At 40.9% G+C, this 22,029-nt stretch overlaps 1 protein-coding gene across 3 annotated transcripts in view; it reads right to left on the bottom strand.

Annotated features, from left to right (window-relative positions):
• LOC124601774 (protein similar) overlaps positions 1-22,029 on the bottom strand; it is a 747,040-nt gene that overhangs the window by 298,448 nt on the left and 426,563 nt on the right. For all 3 annotated transcript variants that reach the window (XM_047136272.1, XM_047136270.1, XM_047136271.1), the window contains exons 3-4: positions 7,511-7,656; positions 5,486-5,668 (exon numbers count right to left, since the gene is read on the bottom strand). In XM_047136272.1, coding sequence (XP_046992228.1) covers positions 5,486-5,668; positions 7,511-7,656 — 329 coding nt within the window. The remainder of the gene's footprint in view (positions 1-5,485; positions 5,669-7,510; positions 7,657-22,029) is intronic.

Genomic DNA, 22,029 nt, shown 5'->3' with positions numbered 1-22,029 from the left:
GTAGTGCAGCAACTCATTGTGGCATGGACTCAAATAGACGTTGGAAGTCCCTTGCAGAAATATTGGGCCATGTCCTATAGCCATCCATAATTGCGAATGTGTTGTTGGTGCAGGATTTTGTGCGTGAACTTATCTCTCAATTATGTCCAATAAATGTTCAATACAATTCATGTCAGGTTATCTGGGGGCCAAATCATTCACTCAAACTGTCGAGAATATTCTTCAAACCATTCTCAAACAACTGTGGCCCGGTGACATGGCGTACTGTCATCCATATAAATTCCATCGTTGTTTGGCTGCAAATGGTCTCCAAGAAGCCATACATAATCATTTCCAGTCAATGATCAGTTCATTTGGACTGGAGGACTCAGTCCATTCCATGTAAACATGGCCCACATTGTCATGGAGCCGCCACCAGCTTCCATGCCTTGCTGACGACTTGGGTCCATGGCTTGTGGGATCTGCACCACACTCTAATACTACTGCCAGCTCTTACCAACTAAATTGGGACTCATCTCACCAGGTCACGGTTTTCCAGTCACCTAGGGTCCAACTGATATGGTCATGAGCCCATGAGAGGCACTACAAGCGATGTCACGCTCTTAGCAAAGGCATTTGCATTGATCATCTGCTGCCATAGCCCATCAACACCAAACTACCCTGCACTGTCCTAATATATACATTCATTGTACGTTCCACATGGATTTTTGGGGTTATTTCACACAGTGTTGCTTTGTCTGTTAGCACTGACAACTCTACTCAAATGCCGCTGCTCTCGGTCATTAAGTGAAGGCCACTGCATTTTCTGTGGCGAGTGGTAATGCTTGAAACTTTGTATTTGTAGCACACTTCTGACACTGTGGATCCTGGACTACTGAATTCCCTAACAATGTCCAAAACGGAATGTCCCATGCACCTAACACCAACTACCCTTCCGTGCTCAAAGTCTCTCTAAGGAGAGGAAACTTCAACTTCAATGACCATGCGAGAACTTGACATCTAGCCCTAGCCTGTCATATAGATGCAATTAACTGCTGTCAATATATTTCTGCAGCCTCAACAAGTTGCATGAAATGCATGCTGTTCTAACAATAATTCACCAAAGCTTATTTTTACATATTTTATTTGCACTACTGGTTTTGAGTAATGGTTCATTCTATTATAAGTGTCACAAACACACCATGTTTTGTTGTAATATAATTTTTTACTCACGTTGTAAGACCTTAAGAGGTTATTTTTTAATTAGATCTACTTTTGTTTTGTTACATTTATATATTTGATGCATCCGTTTATATTGTATATTAAATTTACAATTGTATTTTGTTCTGAATTGTCTACTACTGATAAGAATTTTGTCAAATTTCTCATTTTTGCTTAATACTTATGAGTTCTGTTTGATCATTTAAAATGTTGTTTCAATTCGTTGTCAAGTGTATGTAGATTTCTGTTTCCTCTAAGATGTTCATGTACTTTCCTTTTTTGGCTCTATGAAAAATTGAAATATTAGTGCTTTATTTAGTGTACAGTGTCCATTATCTCAAAGACGCTTACTTTCCATGCAAGTAAAGTTGAAACTTGGTGCAGTGGCTGATGGGAGCAACTGTAAAGGCATTTCCCAATTATGGCCATTCTCATCAGCCACTCCACAAAGTGTCAACTTGGCTTGCATGGGCAGTACTAAATGTAGATAGGTAGTTTGTTGCTTTGATTTATATGTTTGTTGTATCTTACAGTAAATTTTCATTATATTGTCCACTGTAGAACTTGTCACACTTAATTTTGTGCATTCCTGACGAGCCACATTTCTGACTTTTGTCTGTTCTGTGTATTATGTTATTTCCTATCATTCTCTTTGCAGAATTTTAACATTAATACTGCAAAATGTGTTACTTATTTTGTGAGAAATATTGCCTATACATGGTAACATAATGAATTTTTGTTTCTTCTTTTTTCTTGCCTACCTTCACTAACATTATTTCACTTTTTTTTTTTTTTATTTAGCCTTGATTTTGTTTTTGTGTATTTCATTTACCATATTTTATGTCAGTAATAAGTGACTTTATCAGCCCTTCGGATTTGCTCCCTGAAAAGTTTATTTTCTAAGTGATCTTCCTTCAAGGCAGCTTCCTGGAGCCGCCACATCATTCTGCTTGCCTCTCTTTCCTTGGAGAGTGGAATATTTGTGTGATAGCACTATGTCTAGGACATTGTTCAGTTCATGTATTCATGGTTGGCTAACCTTGTTTCATTTTATTTCTTATGTTGTTTATGGTTTCAATAAGTGGTAAATTGAGTCTTTATTCTGTTTTATTAGATCCATGGTACTTTTAGCTATGTATTTCTTGGTGTATGTATAGTAACAGCTAAGCACTTTATTGGTTATTTCTAATAAGTAAGCATGCTGGACTATTTCTACAATTTACAGCAGCAATAGGAATTCCGTATTTGCTTATTTTGGTTTGTGTTCCCAGCTTAGGTGCTCGCTGAGCATTACTATACAATTATTCATTCCCTTATTAGAAAGTGAAAATCACTTTTCTTAACTGCTTATTTAGTAAGTGTCTGAATTTTGTTTGTTGTTCACTTTTCTATTCTCACAATGTTATTCCCTCTGAAAAATTCTTTTGTTTTGTAATACAGTCATCTTCATGCATAACTACAATTGTACCACCTTTGACTGCTTTTAACTCTCTAGCATCAGATGATCACATTTTATTGTTGATGCTTTTAAATTAATGATTTCATAAATATTATTTCTACAATTTTCATACTCCTGTAGTGGGTCTGTTAAAAACTGTTGGTAATGTCGCCATATCATATGCTGCTTTACTATAGGCAATTACAGATTTAATATTAGCATCATTAAATGCTGGGTCGTATTGCAGCTTCATCCTTTATGCAATAACTCCATTTCTTTAGGGTAAAATTTTATAACAGTAAGACTGCTTAGTCTAGAATGAAATTTTCACTCTTCGAGAGAGAGTTGCTGATATGAAACTTCCTGGCAAATTGAAACTGTGTGCCAGACCAAGACTCGAACTCGGAACATGCTATGTCTCCGCAATAAGTGCTGCAGAGATTGGCAACTTGCTTTAAATGTTCAGAAATGTAAAATTTGCACTTCACAAAACAAAAAAATGTAGTAACCTAGTGAGTACAATATCAATGAGTCAGGAATTGACCAACTCGTACAAATACCATACACACATTAATCCTTGTTCCATAGATCATGAATGTCACATTTCAAATGATGTGGAACATGTCACTCTAACGTAAGTTAACAGTTTATAGGGACACGAAATGGAATGATCACATAGGTTCAGTCATGGATAAAGCAGGTGGTAGACTTTGGTTTATTGGTAGAATAATGGGGAACTGCAATCAATCTACAAAAGAGATTGCTTACAAATCACTCATTCTAGAATATTGGTCAAGTGTGTGGGACCTGTATCACATAGGACTACAGAGGATATTGAGCTCATACAGAGAAGGGCAGCACAAATGGACACAGGTTGACATAATCTGTGGGAGAGTGTCGCAGAGATAATGAAGGAACTGAACTGGAAGCCTTTTGAAGAAAGGTGTATACTATCCCAAGAAAGTCTGTTAATCAAGCTTCAAGAACTAGCTTTAAATGATTAGTCTAGGAATATACTGCAACTTGCTACATATTGCTCACATACCGATCATTAGGATAAGATTAGAATAGTTACTGCACACACAGAGGCATTCAAACAATCATTCTTCCCATGCTCCATATGTGAATGGAGCAGGAAGAAAGCCTAATAACAGGTACAATAGGACATACCCTCACCCGTGCGCCTCACAGTGGTTTCCAAAGTTTAGATGTAATGAGTGACAGGATATAACAAAAAAAAGGAGAACAAACTGTGGGAGTTTAAAAATAAAAAAAGAGCCCTGTTCATTCACAAAACTGGGCTTCACAAATGACGATTGTTGTCTTCATTGCAAGAATGCTGTCAAATGTATGATATTGGAAGACTAAAAGATATTCACAGAGGAGAAGTAAATTGAATAGTGTCTGGACAGGGTTCTGCCAACTCATGAAAAAATCTGCCTGCACTTGAAGGTAGAAATGTGATCTCTAAGCTATCAAACTGCTAGTGCTGACTTGAAATTGGCAGAGCAATATGACTGCCCCAATAGGCCTTCAGGCCATTCACTTAAATGAAGAAAAGAATGGAACAACTGCAGTTTCACACAAGAATGAATGCAGTTCTACACAGGAGGCAAATTCTCAGACATGTGTATATTACAGATACTTGGAGCCAGGATCCAGATCTCTCTTCCCCCCCTCCCCCTAAACAGTATCAAGATGTGTCACTACTTGCCACATATAAGGAACTTTATTATTATTATTATTATTATTATTATTCTACATAACTGACTTCTGAGGAAACAGCTTTGCTGTATGGAGAAGATTCTCTGACAAACTGTCACATTCATTCAGAGACTGCAAATAATTTCAGTGGCATAAGTTCACCTTCAGATACGCTCTATACTCAAGTTGGCCTTCTTCATCAGTCACTGAAGAGAACATTGCTTCACTATGGAAATTCTGGCTGCAAAGTGTGATGTCTAGTCTAGTTTCTATCAAAATAATTATATTATTCTGGTGGAATAGTGTAAACTAACTGGAGGCTTTAAAAGAAATGAAGTTATGAATGGTGGGCACCATATGGTTCCCAAGTCGTGCAGTGACTATAAACCATAAAATTACCAAATATGCAGCAATATTGGTTGAAAGCACTGCTGATGGCTGTTAATCAGTTTGAATCGATTTGCAAAAGTGAATAAATAAAACATGATTTTGCGACTGGTTGCTGCATATTTGGTAATTTTAAGAAATGAAGTTATTTTCTACATTTTCTTTTTTACATTGGCAACAAGATTACTGGAGGTGGGACACATTTTTGTTTTGAAGAAAGCTTAGAGATGATTTAGTTATGCTTTGCTTAGCTTAGCATACAAAGTTTTAACTGTAATTATTGTGGAAATAATGAGGAACTTATTTCAAGTTGACCTCCTCCTGAACTGAACATGAATATTTGGTGCTAATTTTCAGCAACTGATAGGTACTCTTCTTCACTGTCTCTTCCTACAATACTAATCTGTTTCTTGCAAATGTGTTACTTATTTACTACCACTTCTCCTGTGTCAGCACTTCTGATCTGAGTTGGTTCCCACTCTTCTCACCTCTTTGCAGGTGTTCTACCGCTTATTACTTGTTCTTGGTAAGACTAATACTTAAGGGTAGTGGTCATGTGACTCTTGGGGTGGTGGTGGTGGTGGTGGTGGTGGTGGTGTCAGCATTAGAGAAGAGAGTACTCAACTGTATTACCTTAACATTACACACTTTTTCTGTAATTCTTCTGCGTACTACCATCAACTTGAGCTGCACAGTAATAAGAAAACAGTGAAAAACAATTACGTGGGTATAATGTGTGTTTTATATTCAACTCACCTTATAAGTAGCTGACTTTATATTTACATTTCTGCCTTTGCTAGTCAAAGTGCATTTCATCCTAATGAAGAAAGAACGTGGAATAGAAGGCACAGCTGGAGTCTTGATGGAGAGAATCTCTTTAATTTCCTCATGGTCACAGGGATGGCTGAATTCATATATACTGTGGCCCATAAGATCAATCTGGAAGCAAATGTTGTAAATGTTACCACAATGGATACTATAAATAATAAATTTGTACATTATCACCTTCTAACAACACACTAGTACCAAGAAAATAACATCCATTGTAGCAGAGATGTTGAGCTGCAGAAACGCACAACAAAATGACTGTCTAACAGGTAAGTTTATCACCAAAAAGGCCTTCATTGAAATCAGACCCCACACACACACACACACACACACACACACACACACACACACACACACACAGAGGGGGGGGGGGGGGGGGGGGGGGGGAAAGAAAAAAGAAGGTCAGCATCACCCCTATATGATGAGTAGCAATCTATCCTTTTCATACTATTGTCATTATTCCATCCTGTATTTCCCGTTGTTTGATTATTTTGCTTTCCCGGAAATAACAAACTTGTCACAAATATGGCTTCCTACCTGGAAAAGAATACACTATTAGGGCAAGAAACACCTAGCAGCTTTACGTGCGTGTGTGTGTGTGTGTGTGTGTGTGTGTGTGTGTGTGTGTGTGTGAAGGGTAATACATATAGGTAAATGAATATTAGCTATAGTATCAAGTCTATAGTTCTCGTGGCTGCTGGACTGACTGCTGAAAGCCCCGATGGCATTTAACCCTCAAACATGGGGAAAGGGTGGGGTGGAAGGACTGGTCAAGTACTTCCAGGGATGGTGATGAGTGTAAGGAAGGGGTGGATTTGACAAGTATGTATAACTCGGGCATGCATGACAAAATATAAACTAAACATAGCACATAAATGGCTTACTGCCTAGAAAAGAAAATACTATGTGGAAAAACACTGCTACCATCCCCATTTCTGGGTGGTGGTGGTGGTTCGGAACTGTTGGTATAGGCATAAATCTGAAATGCTTGAAACAATTTCAACCAAACTTGGTATATGTGAGTGAGTGAGAGAGTGGAGCAAGAATAACAAGAGTTCATTTGTGAGTCCTTTACCACCCAAGATGTAATTACGGACATGTGAGCGGCCTTTTTTTTTTTTAAAGTAATATGTGAGAATGGTTAAAGCTTTAGCAGAGAAAAAATGTTAAATGACATGAGTTGAGTAGATCAATCTTTCATCAGGGAAACCACACATACAGATAAAAGATGGGCTTCATCTATAATCTTCACTTTCCTCCCCCCCCCCCCCCCTCCCTCACACAATGGTTCCATGTGGCATGCACCCTAACTAAGGCCTCCTCCAACTATATCCTCTTTTCTTTCCATAATACGAGATCTTTGTTTCTAGACAGCAGGAGTATTATCAATACAGAATTACATTTCCTGAAACAAAGGATTGCTCACCTCATCTGTCTGTCAAAATTTCTGAATGGAACTAAGCAGTTCATACTTTATGATAAATAATATTTCCATGTATTAGTTTTGGAAAAAATATTATTATACAGTGTTTTAATTACACCCAGTTAAACCTATATCATTGTGAATAACCATAGCATATGTATTAATAGAGAGCAAAATAAAACGAACAGCATTTTCCAGTAAGTTTCTGGTATTATTTCACTAAGTTACCATTTGGATTGCAATGAGAAACATTTTTCTATCAGCAAACTGATATATGCAATTACATGCTTTGATATTGATCTTTTTCTGGAGACATTAAAAACATTTTGCTTTTAGCTCTATAATGATTGCATGTTCACAAACATGTAATCAATAGTATACAAAACAGCAGCAATATCAGATAAAATCATACGTTACAAACTACCCTCTTTCATGTACTTTATAGTGATTGGTACTCAACGGTACAAGTACACATCATAGGTCAGAATATGGTCATTACCTTGTAACATTTTACATATAGCACAACATACCTGAGGAATACCAAGGTACTCATTAATGTTATCTGACAGGAAAATCATGTCTCCATCTGCAGACAGGACCAACAGAAAGCCTTCCAGTGCCTTTAAGAATAGGGGATCACTGATAGCATCAGCCTTACAGTCAGTCGGTTCCGGAGCTAAAAAGACAAAAATTAAAATAAAATGTCTGTTCAAATATAAAATACAAACAAATACATTAATATTAACAGGCAAAGCGACAACATCTACCACATCTGTCAATACCTGATACCTTCAGGAAACATTCAAAAGCAAATGTGAAATTTTTGCACTCCTTATCAAAAGTTTATCTACAATAAAAGCTGAAAGGAAGAGAGGACATAAAAGGTTAGCAGAAGTAGCAAAGTGAGGCTTAAATCAGTTGGAATCAACAGACAACGGGCATGCCTAAACAGAGCCAGCAAACAAGATAAATGCTTATGAGGATTTTCTATTAACTAACATAGGAGGCAAGACCAACCTATTTATACATAAAAAATTTTAATTGTTTGACCATGATGACTCAGTTTACATGTAATTAAATTTTTATCACATTACTTCATTTGCTTGATACTGCAAGGCTTAAGTCAGCTTGAATGGTAATGACTTCCAGTCTTTGTAAGATTTTTTTCTTTTACTTTTTTTAATGATCATAATAATAATAATAATAACAATAATGGAACGTGTCTAGCTTGAAGCAACTCTGAAAATATCCTAATATCTTGTAGAAGAGCGTGCCAGCAAATTTACTAAACTTAACAATCAAGTAAAATAATAATTATATGCCGAGTTTTATATGTAATTTCATCTCACACTCTCATCATGTCATAAAATGACAAATTTCAGAGCCCTGTCCTCAGTGACCAAAGTTCTCTGGTCCCACTGTGTAAGAATCAACTTCAAAATGGTTTACTTTACTTTCGTGGTTGCTGTCTCAAGTTCTGTGACAATTTGAAATTGTTTCATTTCATTTCAGTTAGAGATGTCTTCTCGATGTGGTACGTTAACTTTTACAGTGGACGAGTGAGCTAAGTCATCATTTTTGAAGGGTCCAACAAGGCTACTCACATTACTGTACGTACACCTGTTGTGTCAAGTGGCTTGGCGGCTGTATCAAACTCCTTACACACATTTCTTGAGTTAGAGCATGAGAGTGCACAAGTTAGTCCCTGCACTGCAAATTTCAATATGTAGCAGATACACAAGATATTATTCATATTTAAAGCCCCCGGTGGTACATTTCCTCAGAGTTCCCCCGGAAGACCTATAACTAACTAAACTGCACGACTGAAGTTATTAGAAGATATCCACATTATTATATAATGACAAGACATTTCTACCAAAAATCTCAAAAAGTTATTGGCAAATTTATTCCAAATTTGTACACAATGCCCTAATAAACGTTCAGAGAGGGATAGGCTATACACATTCTTTAAAATAAGTTAAATGTGAGTGTGAGGAAGAAAATGCTATGATGTGCAAACCTGTAGTTTAGTTTTCTTTCTCACAGTCAGTTTTAACTATGATAGCAGGGTATTTAAACCATTAGACAAACTGCATGTGTGACACATACTGAGCACACTCTTCCTCCCCCTCTATATGTGTGTACCTCTTCCTCCCTCTGACCACCCACCTCATCCTTCTATCTCTATCTATCTCTTCCTCCCCCCCCCCCTCTCTCTTCATCTCCTCCTCTCCCCATCTTCATCCATTTCTTCCACCCCCACTAACTCTGATCATTCCTTCCTCCTCCTTCCTCTGACCGTATCCTCCTCCCCCTCTCTCTTTCCATTTCTGCCTCCCCTCTTCCTTATTCACCTCCCCATTATCCGTCTGCACCTTCCACCAGCCTCACGCATCTCCCCCCCCCCCTTCTCCACTCTGTCCGTTCCCCCCCCCCCCCCAATCCTCACTCTGTTCATCCCCTACCCTACCAATCACAACCTATCCCCAGCAATGCTCATTGGCATGTGTACCCTACTTCACACGTCAATAAAGCAGGCTGATAATTCCCACAACATGTCATGCAGGACAGACTACGCATTAGAGCTTGAAAATCATTTATTTGCCCCTGTTGTACAGGCTACCACGCCAAGCAGGTAGATATTACTCCAACACAACATGCCTGCCAAGCATGGCAGCCTACATGTAGTGCCCATAAAACCATGTGTTGCCCCTGCCGTGTAGGTTGCCCAACAAAGAAGCTTGATTTGGCAGGCTGATACTGTTCTCACACAATATACCTGTCATGAGGGGCAGCCTACACGCCAGGTGCTGAAAAAAAGAAGAAGCTTTTTTGCCTCCATCTCCACTCCTATTGCAGATAGGAAGTTATAAACCTCACTGTGTTGACACTTGTGAGGCTGGCTGTTTCAATGTCAGTATGGTTGAAACTGATCCAGGGGTTTGGAAGGAGATCCCAGACATACACATATACAGACTCTCTGCATGCACACACCCTGAATCCCCCAGGACAAAAGCATTTACAAAAGACTCGTTTAAGTCCATCACACATTTTCAATGGAAACTCATACAGACAAAGAATTAGCAAATGGTAAGCACTGGCAGAGACTGAAGTCAGCACCAGAAAAGAGCCAAAGTGACTTAAAAAAGGAACACTGGAGAAAAAAATTAAGAGAGCAACCTGGGAACTCCAAATATTCAAACAGAACAATATTCACTGCTTAGCAATCAGTCAATATACTGGTATATAATAGTCGCTACACCCAGTGGTTGCCAATGTAACAGCAACGCTGCAAGATCTTATTTATATTTGCAAACCCATGTGCTAGCTCTCCTTTCTGCATTGGTAGAGTTCACTTGGGCCAGACAAGACTTAAGTGATGATTTTATGGTTATGATTGAGCAGTGGCAGAGACTTGCACATCACATCTCCATGCATACAGAGACTGCGAACATAGAGATGACATCATAGGAACTATTGGAGGGTTTAAAGTGGGTATACAGAGCTCATTTCCAACATCTGGTCCACAGCAAACCTTATTTCTTAAAGTCATTCTTAACACTTTCAACATCTTCCACTCCAATTTGTCCTCTTCCTGTATTCTGTATAACCACAGCAAACGTGTTCATTTCTTCCCAAATACTATGCAATGAATGCTGGGTTCATTTCCATAGCTGCCTTTGCAATATGGTCTATAACTGAGTTTCTCTCTTGTGGGGGTCCGACAGCTGATGCTGCATTTCGCATTTCTGTCACCATTCTTCTTCATAATCTATTTATCTTCTCCCCATCCCTTCTTGGATCCCCTTAACCACAATTTATGTCGTCGTCCTCCTCCTCCTCCTCCTCTGATTATCCTAGCTATCTTTCTTCTATTATATCTGCAATACTATAATAAGTCTGCATCCTTTCTCTTATTTATTCATTTCTTAGAAGGTGAAATTGGGGAATTCTATATGCTCTTCTCTAGAAGTGCTCCATTTCTAAAGCTCTAGGTCTCTTTTCTAGTGACTTCTGCTATTTTGCAGAGACAAATCAGATGAACTTTGCCTCCACCTCCCCACACCTACCAATTTAAATTGTCAAGTGCAGACATGTAAGCTTGACAAAGAGTACGACCTTGAGACTTTAGCAAGTAGCATGTGTGTTCATTACATTACTACAATTTGTTATACTTAAACTAGTAGGACTATCCATAAATAGCTCAATCTTTCATTCCTTTACCATCTTTTTTTGCCTTTATACTCATCTTGTAAATTATGGGACAGTACAAACAAAAAGCAGAATTTCCTGCATTCTGAAATAACAAAACAAGATAATCGGAATGCTGTCAAAACAGGATAGAAATGAAATATCGAAGCAACACAGCTGAGGAAGCAATGAAACACTGCTGACATTGCTTCTGTGCAAACTGCTGAAAGCCCTGCCATCCAATAACGAGCATAACTTCTTTTAGAGCTGTGCTGATGACAACAAGGACCACTACAACACTTCCAAAACCCCATTTTACTTGTCCAACAAAAAGGACTTACAAGTTCGCTGTTGCCAACTACATCAGTTTCCAAGTACAATTATGTAAACAACTGCCAAACAAACTACAGTTGGAGCATGTTTTTAACATATGATGAAGAACAAGGCATTTATTTCCAGTTATTACGCTCAGTTTGAGGGAAAGAATGGCACTGGACTTTATTTAAGGAACAGCTGTAGCAAATAAAGAAAAGGCTAAATCACTCAGCTGCAAATATGAGATTAGGAGCGCAAGTATTGTAAGCGCCCCTATATTGGCTTCAAACAACATGACAATATATTCTTAGTTTTTTTCAGCACCTCAAAAGTTTATTCCGCACCATACTGTCAATACGCAGAATTCTAAACTGTAGAAGTAGTGAAAACTTGTTTAATGCAACAGCATACTAGCCATTTAAATGTGAAGAGTATTAAACATAATAGTATCATTCATTTCCTAACTCATTCACAATGTTACACACTGTCTTTCTCAAAGACATAGTAGCTGCTACCAGCACTGCCCTTGCAATATTAAAAATGAAAGCATTTAAGAGGTTCATTCCTGAAACAAATCCACAGTTATGCATGAAAAGGTAACTGGATGTCATAAACAGTTGATCTTTCAGCCATTTTGCAAAGTTGGAACAGGAAACCCGTTCATATCATGGTGGACGAGACGAACGGCAATATAGGATGGAACTGAAATACATATGGGATACAAAAGATTTTGTTTGAGGAGCTGAGAAAGTGCTGGGTGGATGAGACAGAGCTGCAGTTGATAAGCTGTAGACAAAGGGAGGAGTAAGTGCAGAAAGAAGTGTACATAGGGTGAGACATGTAGGCAAAAGGGAAGGGAAGGAGAAGAACACGGACTAGAGAATAACTAGGGCAAAATTAAGAAAATAAAAAGAAATGGCCAAAGAAATTCAGAGGAAGAGAATTCAAAGGAAGAGAAGGGGGGAAACTGGAAACAGTAAAACATGGGATAACAAGCAGGAGACAAAGCACAAATAGGTGTGTTGGAGATGCTATATGGAGTGAGTGGACAAGAGGATAGACTGAACATTCGAAGACCAACTAGATGAAAGGGGTAATGCACAAGTTGTGGAACAACTTCTTAGCAACGGAGTTCTAAGATGCAAGTAATCTGAGAAGAATCAAGATACCTGAATCAAGTGGTCTTATAATCATTCTGTAATGAAGCACATCAGATCAATGCTGCAACTAGTCTCTCGGCTTCTGTTAACACTTAGTGATGATTTTCAGGTGACGTATGACCAGTTTAATATTTTTAACCCTGCTGATCTGTTCGAATTTATTTCAGCAGTATACTGGCTGGAGAAATATGAGATCTGTCATAATTGGGCACAAAGTGGAAAATAAATTCCTGACAATTCATTTAAGAAAATGCGAATTATTAATCTCTGTATACAGCTGGACACAAGTTTAAATAATAATAATAGTAATAATAATAATAATAATAATAACGACAACATAGCACGAATTGACGACTCTCGCTTGACCAACAAAATCTTCCCCATCATCAACGGAACCCGACAATCCAAAATATGTTGGCTGGTAGAGACAAAAAGTGACCTCACACAAATCTGTTTTGATCTCTGGCAACTACACGGATTATACACAGGGAGAAAAACATTACACATATTTCATACCGAAGAATCCAACAGGAAGAAATTTGAAACTTTAAAAACGCATGCTCGCAAGACAGGCCTGGACAGAAAGGATGAGGAAGTTTTGGGAACATAAGAAAGCCAAGAAAGCCAGTGCTAAGTAATGGCTCCACGTGATCCTTAGCGAGCGAAACGACATGTATATATCCATCACTTCAGCGTAACTTCCGATAATTTATGCATAAAGAACACTTGTTGACATGTATGAGCGATGTAATGGTACAGAAATGGGTGAGGGTTTTTAAAGATGACAGAAAAATGTGCATTATGAGGAACGAACTGGAATGAAGAGAGAGAAAATAGACGCTTTACGATGAGTTTTTTCCAGTATAAAAAGTGGGCTTTATGCAATTGTTACAGAATGTTTAAATTATCGAAAGTTATGCTCAGGCGGTAGATTTCTATGAGGATGGTATTCAACGTTGGTTGTACAACACGGTAAGTACTTTAATATTCGTGGGAATTAGGTAGAAAATTTAAAGTAAAGGATATCATGCAAAAATAAAATTAACAAGTAAGTCTACTTGTTTCAATTTTATTTCAAAATGGTTCTTACTTAAAAACACGTGTCGTAATATACGTTACACTTCTGTTCGTATCTTAATGTGGGACACTGAAAAAAGATTCAGTTACAAAGATACAGTATACAAAATTCCAGCACAATATTACTATTCATTGGTTACCGTCTGCACCCAAGTAGATGACGTGGGCTTTTCAATGGTGTGTTATATTTTGAAGAAAACCCTTTTCCATAATAAGCCGCATAGTTACGAAACATTAAACTAATTGCAAAGACAACGTTTCGAGCGAATTTGTAGTGGTTCCTTTACGACGACAAAATTTATTTAGTACAGTCGCCCTGAAAAACGCTGCAAAAGTCAATCGAAACGTTAGCTTTGTAATATTTCACTTTTTCGTAATGAGATGGCCTTTAATATTCTAAATGATTTTATTCAAGCTGGTACTGGCCGTGGAGCCCTACGCTCTTCTGCCTGTTATAGTTTCCACACAAGCTCGTCTAAAGTTTTTTTTTCTTTTTTCTGTGGCACACTGTTAAGACACCAAAAGTATATTCAAGTTTTAGGATATTCTTGAAAATCCTCGTCATTCATCCGCTCACGGAAAGTGTGTTTTTTTTTTGTGATTTTAAAATGTCTTCTAACAATACTCTCCTTCTTCACGTCCGTTTGTTTACGTACCTACTGGGATCTACTGAAGTTCTCAAAACATGACCGCGGGTGCAGAAATGTCTAATAAGTTTTAGAAAATGATTACTGACTACTGATATGTCTTTCTTTCGCAAGAGTACATACTTTTTTAGCATATTGTGTCAAAAGCTCTTTAGTTCTGATGTACCCATGACCATTTCCTGTTTTTGTCATCTCTCTTGCTGACTGGCCGTGGTGTTGCATTATACTCATGACATTTTTTTATTTTCTCTTGTAATATAATCGATAACAGCAGCGTCATTCGCGAAGTAAGATGACAAACATAGAACTTCCGTGTTGGTTGGTTGCTTGCTGTGGTGGGAGTTCTGGACTATTTTACCGTGCAGATCTTATTAGCGTAACTTCCTTGTTGTAGCAGCTGCTATTCCAAATCATAAAGGTAACGACGTCACATATCACATTCTGATCTTTTAGTTCACTGATGAGTTCAAGCAGAAATCTCGTACGTTTATTTCTTTCTGGTGTTGCTCCTGGTCCTTTGCCTGCATTAATCTGCGGAATCAGAACATCTAAAGCTTGATTGTCGCAAAGCGTCCTTCATTTTATCCTACAGTTTGATGTCAGTATGTTGCTTTGCTTCTCTACATGATTTACTATCGAATCACAGCATGTGATATTTTACTATGTTCATGGTGAGATTGACGCCCGAAATATATTACGGTCCGTTATCTTACGCCACAAAAGATTTTTTTGCACACCGTGCTATTCCAGGTTGGTAGCAGAAGTGGACGTAGCTGCCACTCTATAGCACGATTTCTTTACGAAATTGCTTGCGTGTTGCTGGCAAAACGATGAGAGAGATCACAATTCTCATTTTTCAAAATTATTACTCACTTGATCCTCACATTCTGAAACCGAACCTTCCGTATCAGAAGCATTCATATAACTTCCATCTCAGCGTCGGTAAGTGTTTCCCATGGTGAAGAACTTACTAAGTTACCACACTACAATAGTCGAGTAATTCACAGAACTTGTTGAGAATGGACGCATTATTATATAAAACTAAGTCCTTGAGAACATATAAACAATTACCTGCTGGGCGAAACTATTTTAATAATCGGAAATTTTATTAGGTCACGAAAAGTTCTCGAAATTATATACAAAGTCAATGATTTCCACAAATATATCTCCTTTTATAAAAACATTGTGATACAACATTACCGAGAAAAGTGAGAGTAAGGACACTGGTGTGCAAAACTTCAGTACGAAAGTAACTTTCACATGATGTGTCACTGCCAAATAACGTGGCTGGACCATGTTTGACAATGTTCCTGGATTCATTACTTCTTTCCACCTCTTGCCATATGAGGGTACGTCCAGCATTGTCGAACACGATCATTTTGGTGGCCCAGGTGTTGTGCTGTAGTGAGGCATAATGTTCCATGGGCGTAGTGACCTCCAAATATTTGATGAACACGGTACAATGCCTCAGGGCAGCGTAATAGGTCCGCTGCTTTTCACGATTTACGTAAACGATCTGGTTGATGGTATTGACAGCGGCATTAGACTGTTTGCCGATGATGCTGTAGTCTAAAAGAAAGTAGTATCACACGAAAGTTGTGAACAAATCAATGAGAATTTGCAGAAAATAAATGAGTGGTGTAATGACTGGCAGTTATCTCTCAATATTAGTAAGTGTAACCTACTGCGTATAACAAGGCGAAAATCCCCATTTATGTATGAGTACAAAATAAATGCCCAGTCTTGGGAAGTGGTAACATCCGTCAAATATCTGGGTGTGACTATTCGAAATTACCTCAAATGGAATGATCAGAGCCGGCCGCTGTGACCGAGCGGTTCTAGGTACTTCAGTCCGGAACAGCGCTGCTGCTACGGTCGCAGGTTCGAATCCTGCCTCGGGCATGGAGCGTGTGATGTCCTTAGGTTAGTTAGGTTTAAGTAGTTATAAGTTCTAAGCGACTGATGACCTCAGATGTTAAGTCCCATAGTGCTCAGAGCCATTTGAATGATCAGATTACACGTGTAACGGGCAAGGCGAACTCTAGATTGCGGTTTATTGGTAGAATACTGAAGCGATGCAGTCCTTCAACAAAGGAAATTGCTTACAATACGTTAGTTCGTCCAGTCTTAGAGCACTGTTCGTCTATATGGGGTCCTTACCAGTTGGGTCTCATGCAAGAGATTGAGAAGGTCCAAAGAAGAGCGGCAAGATTCGCGACTGGTACATTTAGCCATGGCGAGAGCGTTACAAATCTCACAGATAGTTTGAAGTGGGACACACTTGCAGAAAGACGACGCGCTAAATGAAAGGGGCTGCTCTATTAAAGTCCGAAATCCGATTTTCGCCGAGAATGTAGAGCATATATTATTACCACCAACTTTCAAATCGCGCAATGATCACCATTCAATTAGAGTTCGTACTGAGGCGTTCAGACAGTCGTCGTTCCCTCGCGCGATCCGCGAGTGGAACGGCGGGGGGGAGGGGGGGGGGGCGTGGCGTATGCGTCTTTTCAGTAGTGCATTCGGCCCTGTCTTCATTTTGATCGGTAACAACGCGCGGCCGCATCGAATTGTGCCCGTCCTTCCCCCGACGTCAATCCCACTGAATACGCGTGGGACGCGTTGTAAAAGCGTCACTGCTTATTTCTTCACTTACCTTCTGTACTGTACTGTATCAGTTCTCTATATGTACGGTCCAAGTCGTTACTTGCCAGTGACACATCATGCGAAAGTTACTTTCGTGCTTCAACCAGTGTAGGTTACGCGCGTTGAATCGGTTTGCAGACAAGACCGTCGAGAGGTGTAGCAGGGCAGATGACCGTCGTCTAGTGGTGATAGCTAGTAAACACCTGACGCTGCAGCTGAGATGAGAAGGCCCTTCGTCGTGGGACCTTGTCTGGTCTTGCGCTTCCTACTGGTGGACAGGTATGAGTTTGCGCACCAGACTGATTTTGCTATCAAGAATGATTTTATCGACTAGTGTGGTCCGTTGCTACTCTATTGCTACATGGACAACTGGAAACGCCTCTCCACACAGTAAATGTCATGTAATATATGTTAATTAGAACTTGACATTAAGAACAGGAGAATAAATATTCATCTCACGGCAAATGCCGATTACAGTCAAGTAAATTCGACTGTTAATTATTATGTCTGTGTTTGAACAGGTGGTCAGTCATTGCATAGACATCAAACAAGCCATATATGTATATATCATTTCCGTCAGTGTAATATTTGTCACAATCTCTTCACTACAATCTTTTACATATAAACCCTAGTGTAGAGGTAGAGGTAGAGATTGTGATGATTGGGTTGGGTTGTTTGGGGGAGGAGACCAGACAGCGAGGTCATCGGTCTCATCGGATTAGGGAAGGACGGGGAAGGAAGTCGGCCGTGCCCTTTCAAAGGAACCATCCCGGCATTTGCCTGTAGTGATTTAGGGAAATCACGGAAAATCTAAATCAGGATGGCCGGACGCGGGATTGAACCGTCGTTCTCCCGAATGCGAGTCCGGTGTGCTAGCCACTGCGCCACCTCGCTCGGTAGATTGTGATGGATATTACACTGACAGAAAACGGTAGATTGTGATGGATATTACAATGACAGAAAAGAAAGTCTTACACCACAAATATCTCGACCAGAGGTATCAAACAGTTACTCCAATATTTCCATGCGTGCGGGATACGCTGAATAAAATTGCATCCTTATACCGATCCCGTACAGAAAAAAAACTATTGCTAAAGATGAAGAATGGTGTGCGGGAACTTTTCACGTGGAAATTGCAACACAGTACGGTCACAGTACGTGCACGCGACTTATCGTCATTTTTCGGACTTTAACGAAGGTCGAATCATTAGCGTTAAAGACAGGGCAGCGTCATAGGCAAAGGTTCTTCGCGAAGGAAAAAATTACGAGGAAATCGTAGGATGTTCGCCTGGCTGCGATGGCAGATGGATGACAACAGTTGATATCTGGGCAGAGCTTAGTGGCAGTATCGCCATGAATCGTCGGGAATGGATTACTAGAAGCTGGTTTGAGATCTTCCGTTTCCACGTGTGTTTACCGCTGACATCATACCGCAGACAACAGAGGACAGCGCGGTGCAGAGCCACAGTCATCCGGGACATTGAGTGGCGCACTATTTCTGGCTCTGCAGCAATCGTATTCAGGTACAAGAAGCTCTGCCTAGAACAATTGAGAAGGCAACAGTGGCAAGATGACGTAATGTGGTGTGAGGTACCGACGACAGAGGATTTGTTCGGTACGGGTATTCTGAGAAAGACCGTCTAAACTGTGGTCCTGCTCTGCGATTGGCTGCTGCATTCGGAAGCTGCGCGCCAAAATTATAATCTTCTGTTATTAATACTGGACAAATTAAACAGCGTATTTACTTGCATTTCAAATTAAAGAATTTCTCAATAGCGTGCTACCATTCTATTACTTCACAAGTACTAATAACCAGCAGAACAATAAACAACAGTTACACAAAAAGGCAGTCGAAGCACTTCAGTGATCTTGGGATCACGCCTAAATTGGATGGCGGGCGAAGTGGTTCCCTGTAAGATCATAGCTGGTTCGGCTGAATCGGAGGGCAGACATTTTGTCTGCCGCGGTTGGTGTCAGTTAAGACTTCAGTTGCAATTTCTGGTTATTTGGATATGTAGTTGAGAACAGTGTGATAGTAATTACGGAAATACGCAGTTCATTATCTTATCGAAGAATGAAAATTATTTGTGACTCTAAAGTGGAATGTAATTGTACAGTTTCTCGTGTTCTGCTAATAATAAGCGACTGGCATCCCGCATAAACAAACTAATTGGAAATTTAATTATTTCTTAAATATAAGTTCCTCGATAAGAGGAACATCCTCAAGGTAATGGATTCATGATATACGTGCTGTTTTCTGCGCTGGGGACAACAACTACAGGAGACTGCAGGTTGGTGAATATTAATTAGAATTTATGCATTCCACTCAATCCGGGGGAAAGAAATAGGCACCTCGCGTGTACTGCAGTATTAGTACAAATGAGATCAGTCACACGTCATCTGTGGTACCACAGACGATGATGATGATGATTTGGTTTGTGGGGCGCTAACTGCGCGGTCATAAACAGCTGTAAAAATTCCCAATCTTTGCACAGTCTAGTCTAACCACTTTCACGAATGGTGGTGAAATTATGATGACAACACAAACACCCAGTCCCTGGGCAGAGAAAATCCCCAGGCCAGACGGGAATCTAATACGGGACCTGAACACAGAGGAGCTATGAAGGAGAGATGTTTTTGAGGAAAGGGGTTTATCATAAGCGCATGTACATCCCTTTTCTCTCTCTCTCTCTCTCTCTCTCTCTCTCTCCCTAATTCTCTTACTCAACGTGCTGTAGTGGCATCCCGAGTTGTTCAGCGACGAGTCTCGCTTTTGTTTGTGGTGGTCAGACCGATGGCAACGTGTCCTTATACGACCTGGTGAAACATCAGAGGAAGCAGCGATGCTCGGGACCCATATCGCTCCAGTTCTTGGAATCAGTGTGCGCAGAGCTATTGGATAATGATACCAGAACTGATATGGTAAATGTTGACAGGAAGACGGACTCCCACCATATGTATGAATGGTAAATTCTGTAGTTATACCCTTCATGGCCAGGGTACCAAATGGCATATTGCAGCAAGATAATGCAAGACCCACACTGCAAACGCCTTGAGAAATGCACAGATTCTTAAATGACCTGTCTCGTCTACTGAACTGTCACCTGAAGAGCATCTCTGGGACGCGATGGGAAGATTTATACTTTCATCCCAGCCTCTATCCAGGAATCTTAGTGAAACGACGCAACCTGTGTTTCGGGCATGGCAGGAAATTCCTCGAATGATATTCGGAGTCTGTTTACTTCTATACCACAACCAAGAGTGAATCTTGCAACAGTGGGGGTCACGCCTCATACTGATGTTGCTGATAGACATAAGTTCCGAATGCGATGGAAGTTTAATTGATTCATATGCCTCTGAGCACTATGGGACTTAACTTCTGTGGTCATCAGTCCCCTAGAACTTAGAACTACTTAAACCTAACTAACCTAAGGACATCACACACATCCATGCCCGAGGCAGGATTCGAACCTGCGACCGAGCAGTTGCGCGGTTCCGGACTGAGCGCCTTAACCGCGAGACCACCGCGGCCGGCGAAGTTTAATTATTTCATACCCCTAACGTAATGAACATCTCCAGGAAGTCGGTACTTCATATACACTCCTGGAAATGGAAAAAAGAACACATTGACACCGGTGTGTCAGACCCACCATACTTGCTCCGGACACTGCGAGAGGGTTGTACAAGCAATGATCACACGCACGGCACAGCGGACACACCAGGAACCGCGGTGTTGGCCGTCGAATGGCGCTAGCTGCGCAGCATTTGTGCACCGCCGCCGTCAGTGTCAGCCAGTTTGCCGTGGCATACGGAGCTCCATCGCAGTCTTTAACACTGGTAGCATGCCGCGACAGCGTGGACGTGAACCGTATGTGCAGTTGACGGACTTTGAGCGAGGGCGTATAGTGGGCATGCGGGAGGCCGGGTGGACGTACCGCCGAATTGCTCAACACGTGGGGCGTGAGGTCTCCACAGTACATCGATGTTGTCGCCAGTGGCCGGCGGAAGGTGCACGTGCCCGTCGACCTGGGACCGGACCGCAGCGACGCACGGATGCACGCCAAGACCGTAGGATCCTACGCAGTGCCGTAGGGGACCGCACCGCCACTTCCCAGCAAATTAGGGACACTGTTGCTCCTGGGGTATCGGCGAGGACCATTCGCAACCGTCTCCATGAAGCTGGGCTACGGTCCCGCACACCGTTAGGCCGTCTTCCGCTCACGCCCCAACATCGTGCAGCCCGCCTCCAGTGGTGTCGCGACAGGCGTGAATGGAGGGACGAATGGAGACGTGTCGTCTTCAGCGATGAGAGTCGCTTCTGCCTTGGTGCCAATGATGGTCGTATGCGTGTTTGGCGCCGTGCAGGTGAGCGCCACAATCAGGACTGCATACGACCGAGGCACACAGGGCCAACACCCGGCATCATGGTGTGGGGAGCGATCTCCTACACTGGCCGTACACCACTGGTGATCGTCGAGGGGACACTGAATAGTGCACGGTACATCCAAACCGTCATCGAACCCATCGTTCTACCATTCCTAGACCGGCAACGGAACTTGCTGTTCCAACAGGACAATGCACGTCCGCACGTATCCCGTGCCACCCAACGTGCTCTAGAAGGTGTACGTCAACTACCCTGGCCAGCAAGATCTCCGGATCTGTCCCCCATTGAGCATGTTTGGGACTGGATGAAGCGTCGTCTCACGCGGTCTGCACGTCCAGCACGAACGCTGGTCCAACTGAGGCGCCAGGTGGAAATGGCATGGCAAGCCGTTCCACAGGACTACATCCAGCATCTCTACGATCGTCTCCATGGGAGAATAGCAGCCTGCATTGCTGCGAAAGGTGGATATACACTGTACTAGTGCCGACATTGTGCATGCTCTGTTGCCTGTGTCTATGTGTATGTGCCTGTGGTTCTGTCAGTGTGATCATGTGATGTATCTGACCCCAGGAATGTGTCAATAAAGTTTCCCCTTCATGGGACAATGAATTCACGGTGTTCTTATTTCA

Source organism: Schistocerca americana, chromosome 1 (genome assembly GCF_021461395.2).
Source record: "Schistocerca americana isolate TAMUIC-IGC-003095 chromosome 1, iqSchAmer2.1, whole genome shotgun sequence".
In the NCBI taxonomy this organism is placed as follows: Eukaryota; Metazoa; Arthropoda; class Insecta; order Orthoptera; family Acrididae; genus Schistocerca; species Schistocerca americana.
Note: the sequence above shows the minus strand (reverse complement) of the source record. Positions and strands in the feature narration are given on the sequence as shown.